At 43.3% G+C, this 11,990-nt stretch overlaps 1 protein-coding gene across 1 annotated transcript; it reads right to left on the reverse strand.

Moving 5' to 3' along the window:
* Positions 1 to 8,791: 8,791 nt before the first annotated feature.
* LOC104423471 (protein LATERAL ROOT PRIMORDIUM 1) lies at positions 8,792 to 11,540 on the reverse strand. Its single transcript, XM_018864441.2, has 2 exons — positions 9,602 to 11,540; positions 8,792 to 9,447 (listed from the first exon to the last, which is right to left on the reverse strand). Exons 1-2 carry the CDS (start codon positions 10,332 to 10,334, stop codon positions 9,116 to 9,118), a joined length of 1,065 nt encoding a protein of 354 aa, XP_018719986.2. The 5' UTR covers positions 10,335 to 11,540; the 3' UTR covers positions 8,792 to 9,115.
* Between the last annotated feature and the right edge of the window lie 450 nt (positions 11,541 to 11,990).

Consider the following 11,990-nt stretch of genomic DNA (forward strand, 5'->3'; position numbering starts at 1 on the left):
TATATATATATAATCGGCCCAGTCCAAATGGACGGTTCCCATTTGAAATCAGAAAACGAACTGATCCTCTTGTGAACCGCCGGTTCTAGTCTAATCAATTTGATTTTGAATGATTTGAGTGATTTCTGATTCTTTGACATACCCCTAGCGGCTGTGCCTAGATCTTGTCCCTCCAGGTCTTGTAATTTTTTACTTTCTCCAATTTCTCTATGCAATGTCGATAATTAGCCTAGGCGTTGACGTGGACGTCGGCGATCGCGTCCCAATATACTATGGAAGGACTAGCTTTTGGATAAACAGTGGAAATTAAAAAAATAAATAATGTGTGTGTGTGTGTGTGTGTGTTTATGAATTTGCAGTGTCCTTATTTAGTGTTTGTCGTCGAGGGGAGGGACGGACCAATTTTCACTGAACCCTAAAAATATTGTGGGCCCAATCCTGCAAAACCAAGTCCAAGAAAAGATTTGTGGACTCAAAAGATCAGAGCCCCACTTCAAAAAAAAATCTCTGACCATATTAAATAAATAAAAAAATACAAATTTCACATTTACTCCCACCAGTCCCACGTTTCCACCAGCCATCGTCGGACAGGTGGGCCGACAGGTCTCGGGCCGCAGATTTCGCCACGTGTCCGCGAGATTTTTCTCGGAATCGGATTGCGCCCGATTTCTTGGGGATTTGGGGAAAAAAAAATTACTCGATTTCTTCGAGGATTACTTATCTAAGATTCAATTTCTTGGAACAAGGAATCGAGGCATTATCCACATGGACTATTTTAAAGTACCTTAACGGCAAAATAATTTTGAAAAAGGAGCTACCCAATTTAATAGGATGGTTAATGACGTCATTGTACTCATGCTGCATCTCAAGGAAAGGGCAATTATCTAGACACAAAATAAGGACATTATCAGTGTAATTTAGATCGTGAGCAATTAAGCTCCACTAGTTTTTTGATAAACATTATCGATTCATATTTTTTTGCAAAGATATATGTTTGTGATTGTTGTCAAATCTGATTAAAGGGATTAGGTATGCGTTGAATATGTGTAATTGCTATAGCTATATCGTCCATTTATGCCAAGCACAGAGACAATCCATGTGCAGATTTTCTCAAAAGCGATGACATGATACGTTGCATTTGTCACTAAAAATCAAATATTGAGAACCGAATTAAAAGAAAAAGTGAAAAAAGAAAATCATCGAAGGTAATACATGGGATGAAAAATATAACGCGACATGTTACTCGCTCAATGCGCGCGTGTCGGCCACTTCCCTCACGCGCTCCTCTGCTGGTTAAAAGCCCATCGCTCTCGCCTCATCCTCCTCCTCCTCTCCTCCTCCTCCTCCTCTTTCACTTCTCTCTGCGCAGTAAATGACCGATGTCGCGCCACCGACGGCAAGCCTCGCTGGTGCTCCCGCCCGAGATAATCGCCGGAGATGACCCGGCCGCGCTCGCCGACCTCGGCCAGCCCGGCGAACGCGCCGCCGCTCACGCCCCCGCCGCTGCCGCGAACGCCAAGCCCTTCGACTCTCGGAAAGCGGAGCAGAGCGCAGCCTCCGCCGCAGCCTCCGCCGCCGCCGATTCTCGGCAAGCTTCGCTGAAGAAGCCGCCGGTCGCCGGGAAAGACGCCTGAGAAAGCGGAGGGGGAGGGGGAGCGGGAGCGCCGGAGCTCCGGCGAGTCGGCGGCCGATCGTCTCCATCTGCTGTAGGGATTTAAGGCATGAGCGATGTTGCTGTAGCTGTAGTTGTAGCTGTTCACTTGCGTCTGTGTTCGAATAAAAAAGTGGAATGTTATGGTGCTATTTTCCCTCTTTTCTTCCCCCGCTCTTTTTAGTTTAAATGCAGGATTTCCTAAACTTGTTTTTTAACTAGGGTTTTATTAGGATCGAACGGTCACGGTTTGTTCTTTGTGCTCGAATCGAACGGTCACCGTTGTTCCTCTCGTCGTTCGTGGAAATTAAGGCTGGCTCTGTTATGGGGGCGCCGGTTATAATGACCGTTATTATAGTTTTTGGATGCGCCGGAGAAATCCTAGCGTCGTACATAAGGTAGTTAATGACTGATTATCTTAGAATCTCATGGCTTTTGAGATTCATATGTGTTTTGTTTCTCTGTCTTTTTTTTTTTTTTTTAGGTACTTTTATTTGTTAAAATTCTTGTTGTTCCGTGGATGACGTGGGGTCGCGAGCGCAAATCAAGGGCTAACCCCGTCCGATTAAGAGAGAACCTGTAGGATCCGGCGGTTGATCTATAGAATGAACGAAAATATAAATAATATTGTAAAAAGGCAGCTAAAGGCCAAAAAAGGAAGGATAAATAACATAAATAGTACTTAAACTTTAATCCAATATACAATATAATTAATAAATTTTAAATTTATTTAATGCAATTTTTGAACTTTAATTCGATACATAATGTCATTCATAAATTTTTAATTTGTTTAATGCGATTTTTATATTTGAACATTTTCATACAGTACATTAAACGAACTAATGGTTTAAGAGTGATAATGTACATTGGGTTAAAATTTAATCATCGTGTTAAAAACCCATGTTATTATAGTTCAAAAACTATTTGGGCTAATATCCCTAAAAGGAAAATGCCTTCGTGCCTACTTGTAACAACTTTATGGTGCTACTCAAGAGAGTTGGGGTTTTTTATTTTTTATTTAGGTCAAAAAAGAGAGGTAGGGTTAGCAATTAATAATAATGCTCAAAGTTCAAAGAGATAGGTGGAATTTGGTCGGTTTGAAAAGAGACGCCGAAAGGCATGGAAAAGGAGATAGTAAATCATTTATGTATGACCTAATAAATAGTTTGGTGGCCGATGAAACCAGAAAAGTGGGGAAGAAGAAGGTCCAACGCACCCAATTTATCACGTGGCTGTTCTTATTTTCTCATGTGCATGCAACGAGTGGTGTCGGTCCATCCGCGTGACGTCATCATCTCTCGCTTTCAGATAGGCACGTCTTTTAATTTATTGCGCAAACAAAAAATATCACGGTGGACGAGCCTCGTTTGGAACAAAAGGCCTTTTCTCTACCGACCTCTCGATTCTAATTCTTTTGTTTTTTTTTTTATTTTAATTCTGCATTTTGCTTTTTGCTTCGTTGTGCTACTGGTTTTCTCCATTTTTTTATTTGAGAAAGAATTTCCTTATTTTTAATTGGCGAGGTATAAAAATGTATATTCATTTTCTATTTAAGTCTGCATGTGATCGACGTGCATAACTCAATTCGTAATTCAGGCTCACTAATCATAGACATCATTGAAGGAAATTTTTAACAATTAAATACAGAGGAAAATATAGGGGAAATGAGAGTAAAGGAAACGATTTTTAAGTAATGCTTTCCTTGGCCAACCTCACGAGTCTAATTTTTTCTCTCTTTTTTTTTTTTTTTTTTTTTGCTTCATTGTATTGTTATTTATAGTGTCCATCTTCACTAAGAAAAGTGAACTTCTTTATCTCTAATCTTGATTGGACCAACCATGCCTTTAATCGGTGGATAATAAACACGAACATGATTCACTTTTAATTTTAGCTAATTTCTTCTTCTTTCTTTAACTCTAGCTAATTTGCATGGAGATGATGTAAATAACTTCCAAAAATGATATCCTCTTATTCGTTTTGTTTTCCTAAAAAATTCTAAGTTTTCAATATTACTAAAAATTTAACTTTATAGCCGATAGTCATATGTTTTGAATATCTCACTCATTCTCCCATAAATAACAAATTAAATTTCCAAAAGGTATAAGGAAATAGAAAGAAAAGAAAAGAACCCAACTATGGCCCCATTTAGTTCGGCTTTCCTAAAAGGCTTTGGGCCCCCAATGCCCCTTCGGGAAAATATTTTGCATTTAGTTCACGTTTTTTAATCTCCATTTGCCAAATGCTAGCATTTGGAATGCTGAAAGCTTAAAGCAGGTCCGGACTTGCTTTAGGCTTTCAGCATTTTCGGAATGCTAATATGAGGGATAATGAATTTTTTTTCTTTTCAATATTGCCCTTACTGATAGTCATGTTCTCCCATTTTCCCTAAAAAACACTGTTCATCTCCTTCTTTAGACTTGCTGCTCCACGTGAAACTTAGCCGACAAGCGGCGCTCAGTCACGAGCGGCCAAATCTGGCCACCAAGAAGCCTCGCCTGAGGTCGCGCAACCTCAAGCGAGGCGGCCTGAGGTTGGCGACCTCAAGCATCGCTTGGGTCGCTCAACCTCAGGTAGCATCGCCTAAGGTCGGCGACCTCAAGCCCCTAGTGCCATTGCCACTGCCAGCTGCCACCTCCCCCTAACACCGCCGCCGCCGCCGCCGCCAGCTGCTGCCTCCCCACCACTATCGAGCTACTCCCCCACCATTTTCCCCTCCATGTAGCTGTTGCATCTCCTCCTTCCTTTTCTTTTCTTTTTTTTCCTTTTTCTTTTCACTTTAAAGGTGCTTTGCAAAATATACACAAAAATGAGTTTCCAAACACACTTCCTTTCACAAAATACCCATTCACTCAAAGATACTTAGGGAACTTGGAGAAATGGCAAGCCATTTCCCCAAAGTTGAACCAAACAGGCCCTACATCCACTGCTAATTGTCAATTTAAGTTTTATCTAGGAGTAAAGGCAAAACAGTAGCGTTCGCACCTGATTAGACAATTTCCAAGATAAATCCAGTTCTAGGGTTTACCAATGACGTCATAAATGAGAAAGTATTAAGCATCCTCACGTACCTCTTTTTTTCTTTTTTCTTTTTTCTCTCTTCTTTATGCATGCATGCAAAAACATTGTATTTCAGGACGTTAAGTTGGTCACGACCGTCTCCCATTATAGATTTTATCCTTTTTTGGAGGCCCATTTTCTGTCCAATCACAATGGAGATGGCCCAACCAATTGAACCTTCGAAAAATTTATGTAATACAAATATATGTCTATCCATTATCATGCAATCGTAGCTATCTGTATGTACGCATGTCTTGACCTCAAGCTACTTCTGTAGAACGGAATGCTCTGCGTACATACATCGTTTTCTTCCCCGATCGAGTTATCTGCTCGGAGTCTGAACTCCGGCATGCCAGCAAGAGGATGATGATGATGGAGAGAGAGAGCTGCTTCCGACATGATGCATGTCATTGACGAGCAGCAGCGTCGACCATGAGGTCAATCGTTTCTCATCGAAAGTCTAGCAAAATCTAACAAAGATCAGTCCATTTTCGCACGGACGCTGCGTTTCCTCCAGTTCCCTTAAATCTTCTGACAGAAGAAAAGGATTTCGTCACTAGAGAAAGTGGAGCGAGCGCTCGACCATACGAATGAGAGAGAGAGAGAGAGAGGAAGAGAGACAGCAACATCGGTTCTCGAACATTCATCAGTAAACAGTACTCGCAAAACCGTAGATTTCTTCTTTCTATAATCCAAAGTATCCGTACCCGACTAATTTCCGCCCTTATCGGACCTGAGTTATTGCGATGAGTAGGAGAGATGTAATTCGAACAAGATCACCTTTGCCTCCTACTTGCCTATTGATATTGCCGTAGCTACCACAAGCTTAGTGATATTAAGTTGTAGCAATCGCAACCCGTTTTCATCAAAACGATCCCGGTCAACGCATACCTCAACTCACAGCTTGGGCATAGTAACAGCATTATTCCCATCGGCATTACATGCAGTTCATAAAATCTCACTGCTTCGGGTACGAATAACCCTAACAATGGGTAACTACCATCCTCCTCTCGGGAGCTGCCATTTGAAAATCATCTAAGGACGACTTGACAATTGACCTCAGGACACCAAACCCTTGCAGTAGTTGTGCGAAAGTGCGCTCTTCTCACAATGTACGTCTTGACACGAAAGGAATGGGCAATCGAGACGAGGTTTATGAGCTTTCATGAACACACATGAAATGATGAGGATGATGTATAAGTAACCGACACACTCCAAAGATCAGCGAATGTCACAATACAGAAGAAACGAGAACAGCAGGAAGCCGCAACATCGAAGCATAACTGAGATGGCACATGATGAAACCAATGAAAGGAAGAGGTAGGCGAGCATAATCACCAGCACCTGAAGTTGATGCATGTTTCAACCCAAAAATAAAAAAGTCGATGCATGCTTCTGCATATGGTTTAACTAACAAAAACAGTAACTCAGCCTGTGCACCGCAACATGGTCAAGGCATTCCAAGGCCTTTGCACCAAATGAATTCAACTACATGGTTGGAGACCCGAAGTAGAGGGTCCTCACTGCAAGCATTCTAACAACAGCTAGAATAAGCGCGCAGACATACGACAAGTAAATGCGAGTTCAAAAGACTGCCTTGTGAAATAGCTTTCGCCATTCAGTGACTGCTGAGCAAGCAAGATCACAATTGAACTTGAGAACACCATTAAATTGTTTGGAAGTATAACGATAGGGAAAAGTGAGCATAGAAACTTGGATACTAGATGATGAACAGCCTCAGAATTAACCTTGATGTAGTTTTCAAGTATCAAACAGCCTTTTCCATCAAGGCAGTTTCCTCCATATGCTTCAATGTAAAAGGCGGTGGAAAGCAAATAAAATTCTAACATAAGTGCGGAAGTCATAGGGGAAGGAGAGCGCACCTATTCCAACGAATTTCACACAATTTAGCCGCATGCGCGGCTGAGCTGTTCATAAGCATCCTAATCAAACAACAGGAAACTAAAGTACACAAAAGGAATAACGTACGGAATCTAAATTGCCAAGCAATTGACCTACATTACACACAGGGCCGTTTGGATGCACAACCAAACAAAGCATAAGTCCGCATACATTGTTAAACACCTAGTTGTGATAAACACCTGATTACTGACATCCATTTATGCCGATGCATCAGAAATAGGTAATGTTAGTGATAGTTCGTTGCCTGATGCAGATCATATCATCTACATAGTATACCATGAAGAAGAAATGCTGAGCACACTAGCATGCAAGTGAATGCATGAAACTAAGAACAGCATATACATAATGCACTATGACATAGCTATAGTCGCTGAAGCAAAATTAATTACCAACGAATAATGTTAAAGCTTATTCAATATCAAAATATCCTTCCAGAAACACAGTTTCAAACATTTGCAAAAAAAAAAAAAAAAATTAAGCACACCTTCAATAAGTGAATCCAAAGAACATCATCAAATTCCCTATCGTATGAGAACCACCACGGAGCTATACTCAGATAATCCCAGATATAGAAGAAACCGTACGAAGACATCCTTATATTCAAAGAACATACATGCCGATTTTTGCAAACATCAGACCTGATACATTGAACTGGACAAACTATAAACAGTGAATCCAACTGCACTTACAATGATTAATTAATCTATATGTGTAAAGCAGACATCCGAATAGGACAGTTGAGGCACAAACAAAATGTCATTAAAAAAGGCATCAAGCTGACATTTCTTTTTGTTTATTCACTAAATGTCCCCAGATGCATGAAAGACAGTGTGGCCAGAATTCCATACAAGGCACCTATGTATGTTCAAAACTTCACAAAGAATAATTTAAAGAGACCCCCACCACAAGCCATGGGAATCTCCGACAGCGACCACACAATCTCAACATCAAGATTTCAGTATAGTGGCTGATTCATTGCATAAGGATCCAGCACATGCATATCTTTTCTTGCACATTTTTCTTTTTGCAATAAAGTAAATGTATCATAATAAAAGAAATCAGGATGAAGGTGAGAGGAACCATCACTGCTTAACTCTAGTCCCGAAGGAAGTACTTTTTGTGCATAGTAGGCAAGGACATGATGCAACTTTGGGAGGATGAGCAGTGCCAATCCCTCATCTACTAAGTAATTCCTGAAACAGTGCAGAGTCACCATCCCATGCGGTGATGTTATATAAGAGGCAAAAAAAATTTTGGCAAGAATAATTCAAAGTGAAACTTTCCATAAAATCATACAACATCAGTTTTCTTCTGGATGCAGAAACAAGAGTAAAGTGGGTTGAAAGAACATATGCATCTAATGTTCTTTACTTCGCAAGGGGAAAATCAAAAGCGATGTTGACATTACACCTCACATGCTGTGCATGACGAAAGCCTAGGGCAATGACTTCGTATGTTCGCTTAGTAAAAAATCCTAGGATTTGTGAACTGGGCAAACAACACAAGTTCAACTATCCATGCTAAACAACACAAAGTTCAACCATCCATGCTACTAGTGCAAAGAATTTCGTAGTTAGACCACCCACCCGAGCTCAAACTTGTGTCCTTACATGGCCTTTTTGGTCATCAAGGTACTTCATGAGCTTGGGCTTTACCAACCTAAAGAGAAGTCTGGCCATAAATATACTAAAGAGAAAAAGAACAGAAGAAGAAAGTCTAACGGGATTAGGTCTGCAAATTCAACTTGTCATTAATATACCTCCTACAAGAACAAAATTGTCAAACCTATGACACCTACCAAGGCAGAACGCTAGAAAAAATGCTGCAACTACAACTACAGCACATCACTAGCTGTGACAAAGTGAGAGAATTAAAATGGCAAATGAGCACATAACAGGAGCGACCATGAGTACACTGAACATATAATATATGTTAATATACTAAATGTAATAAAACTCATAATTTTCATCCTATGCACTGTAGAATTTACCTTAGCCAAAGGAATCTCCTGTATGAAGAAAACAGAATAAGAAAAGGCAATTCAACAATAGCAACAGTAGGGGAAAAAAGTCCAAGCAAAGGATCAATTATGACAAAAAGAATGCCAACAATGAGAATTTCCTTTCCCTCCAATTAATTAAAAATATGTTTGTAGTTAGGTAAAGAAGCACAACACTTGATCTTCCACATTTTAATAAGCTTATAAAGCAAATAATACCCACCATCATTACAGAGGGAACTTCCAGAGAAATAAGATCAAGTGGAGGCACTACTCAAAAACTTAAGGTGAAACTAATGAAGATAGACATGTGTTAATAGGGAACAAGGTCTATATATAGACCTAGTAACAAATCACTAGAACCCCCAGGTTAGAGTTTAATTAGCGATTAATAGGTGAACAATTACAACAATATTACAAATGTCATTCCATGAGTGGGATGAATATATAAACTAATCCTCAATTCAACCAGAAATGGCATTGTCTCAATTTATTGGGTTACCATAGCTTGAGCCTCCAAGCAATCCACCCCCAGAAGCGTAAACATCCGAAGGATCCATGATCGGAGACGACGACGAGGCCCCGTTCCTATCTCCGCCGCCTCCGCCGCCCAAATGCAGATCCGACAAGTTCATAATGTCTTCTCTCTCCTCGACGCCTCGGTCATACAAGAACCCTTTGAATACGTGACCACCGATCTTCACCACCGCCTGGTAAGCGTACTCGTCCTCCTCGTCGTCCACCGACGTCACCCGCACGCACTTGAAGACTGCCGGCGCGCGCACCTGCCCCGGCAACGACTCCTTGAAGCTCGCATCTGCAACACACAAAAACCCTATTTCAAGAAAACCATACCCATCATGCTGCCACAACCCTAGACACATCCTGGACGCTCACAAAGACGGGACCCATGCCCGCTTTTCGCGGCATCGGGCGCATGGATATAAGCCGTAGAGATTCGAATTCCGAACCTTGGCGGCTCGAGCTCGTGTCGAAGCTCCTCGGCGGCGTGGTGTTGGAGGTCGAAGTGTGGGAAGTGGTGGTCGTCTGAGAGCCGACGAGCCTCGGCTTCTTGGCTCCAGAAGTGGACACAGAACCGCCGGTCCCGCCAGCCGTGGTGGTACTGGTCATGAGCTGGCGCTCCCGCCGCCTTGAGGCGGGCACCCACGTGCTCTTCACGTGCGTGGCGCAATCGAAACCCCGGCTTTTGCAACAAGTCCTGCATCTCCGGTAGCTGCAGTCTTTCTTGGCCTGATTCCCGCAGTCTTGGCACGTCGCTGTGCTGCTAGAGCTCGCGCCGATCCCTCCGCCCCCGCCGCTTTGAATTAAAGCACCGGAGTTGCCATGGTCGAGGATCGGAGCCGATTTCTTCAAGTAATGATGGGAAGATTGCTGGTTCTGCCACAGCTGGAATTCAGCCGCAGCGCCCGCTCTGCCGCCGCCCCGGGCCGTCAAATTACCGTTGTCGCCCTCGGCCGCGTTTTGAGGAGGGCCGAGGCACGGGCCGGCGGTGAGGAGGGGGATGACTCCCACGCCGACGCCCATACCGAGTGCAGTAGCGGCCGAGTTGTTGGAGCCGTTCGAGGAGTCCGCGATGACCTGGTCGTTGTGGTGGTGGTGGTGGTGGTGGTGGTGGCTCGTGGGGTGGTGGAAGGAGGTGGCCGGCGCGACGACGAAGACGTCGCGGAGACCGACCATGCCCATATCCGGCGGGAGGCTGTAGTTGACGCCGGAGCGGGAGGAGGCGGGGGGCCAGGCGGGGGCGCCACCCGCGAGAGAGGCAGCATTGAAGCCGAGAGAGAGGTCGTCGGGGGCGACGGCGCGGCCGACGGCGGAGGAGGAGGAGGCCGCCCAGTCAGCGAATGCGCCGGAGTCCGAGAGCAGCCTCCTGGTAGAAGAAGCCACAACTACGCGCTGACTCAGTACCGATACTGTATTTTTTTTTTTTGGCTCCTTTCTTGCACAGTCTCGTCCGCCTCCTCAGCAGTGGTATTCGAAAAATTGAATCTTTTCTGTCGTGGGTGGTTTAGAGGGAGAGAAAGAATAGTGGGGAATGAGAGAAAATGGAAAGTTGGGTGAGAGAGAAGGAGGGAAGCTCAATCCAGGGATGCATCTATGTGGGTGTTATGTGGGTGAAGTGTGGGGTCTCTCTCTGAGATCGCATCAGACGGCGCACAGAGAGAGAAGAGAGAGAGAGAGAGAGAGAGAACGAGCGAATTTAAAGAAAAAGGGAAGAAGCGATCTTGATTGCTGTTTGCTGGTATAGAGAGAGAGAGAGAGAGAGAGAGAGAGTCTGTTGTGGTGGAGAACTGAGCAAAGTTCTGTGGTGGGCTTCTGATCTCTGTAGCTGCTGCTGCTGCTGCTGCGACTGCTGCTGAGACTACGCTACTACTACTACTACTTCTGTCCGCGCTTTGGCTGTTTCTGCGAAAAGAGAAAGAGGGGGTTTCTTGATTTTGCAGGGATAGAAAGAGAGAGAGTTGTAGCAGAGAAGCTCCGAACAGTGCAATAATAACGACTCTGTTCTCTTTTATCTCTCTCTATCTCTATCTCTTTTTGGCTCTTGCTAGAATTTCCCCCCACCCCCTCAGCTACAGCTGCTGTTCCTCGTTTCGTCCATCATCATCGTCACCTCCTCCCCCTCCCTTGGATCTCCTCCTTGGATCTCCTCTGAGCAAAACCTCTTTGTCCCTATCTGCTGCTCTCTTCTTCTGCTCCTGCTGCTATACCCCTTTTCTTTCCATCGGCCTCTCTCTCTCTCTCTCTCTCTCTCTATTCTCTTTCTTCTCTTCGTATGGTTTCCTAGAAAGGGCGCTGAGGTGGGTTCCTCTCTACCTCTCACACTCCCCACTCACTCACTCTCTCTCTCCAATTATCACTCCAACAAATATAAGGCAAAGAGGGAGGTAAAGAGGGAGATGGGTATAAAGACCTGTTCTCTAGCTTCTTCTCTTTTTTCCTTTTCTTTTGGTGATTTTGTGGGGGGGAGTTCTATAAAGTCACATGACACCTTTCTTTCATTTTCCTTTCGGCTTGGCCAGCTTCTTCATGGCTGCACTGCAATATAATATAATATTTAACTTTGATCTCCCTTGTGAATATTTCAGAAATCATTTTCTATCATTTTCCCTGCCTACCAATGACACCGGAAAATACGATTGATGTAACATCATTTACAAACAATCACGAAATATTCAAATTGAATCATAATTACTATATTGATTATTACACCATCGGTAAGCTAAAGATTTCATAAAAAGAAAAAGGGTCAATCACGAGAATCATACACCACCAATATAAGTAGTTTGAACTTATGGAATATGAGTCTCCAGCCGCTATGTTACAACCACCGGTCATTTG

Source organism: Eucalyptus grandis, chromosome 10 (assembly GCF_016545825.1).
Source record: "Eucalyptus grandis isolate ANBG69807.140 chromosome 10, ASM1654582v1, whole genome shotgun sequence".
NCBI lineage: Eukaryota > Viridiplantae > Streptophyta > Magnoliopsida > Myrtales > Myrtaceae > Eucalyptus > Eucalyptus grandis.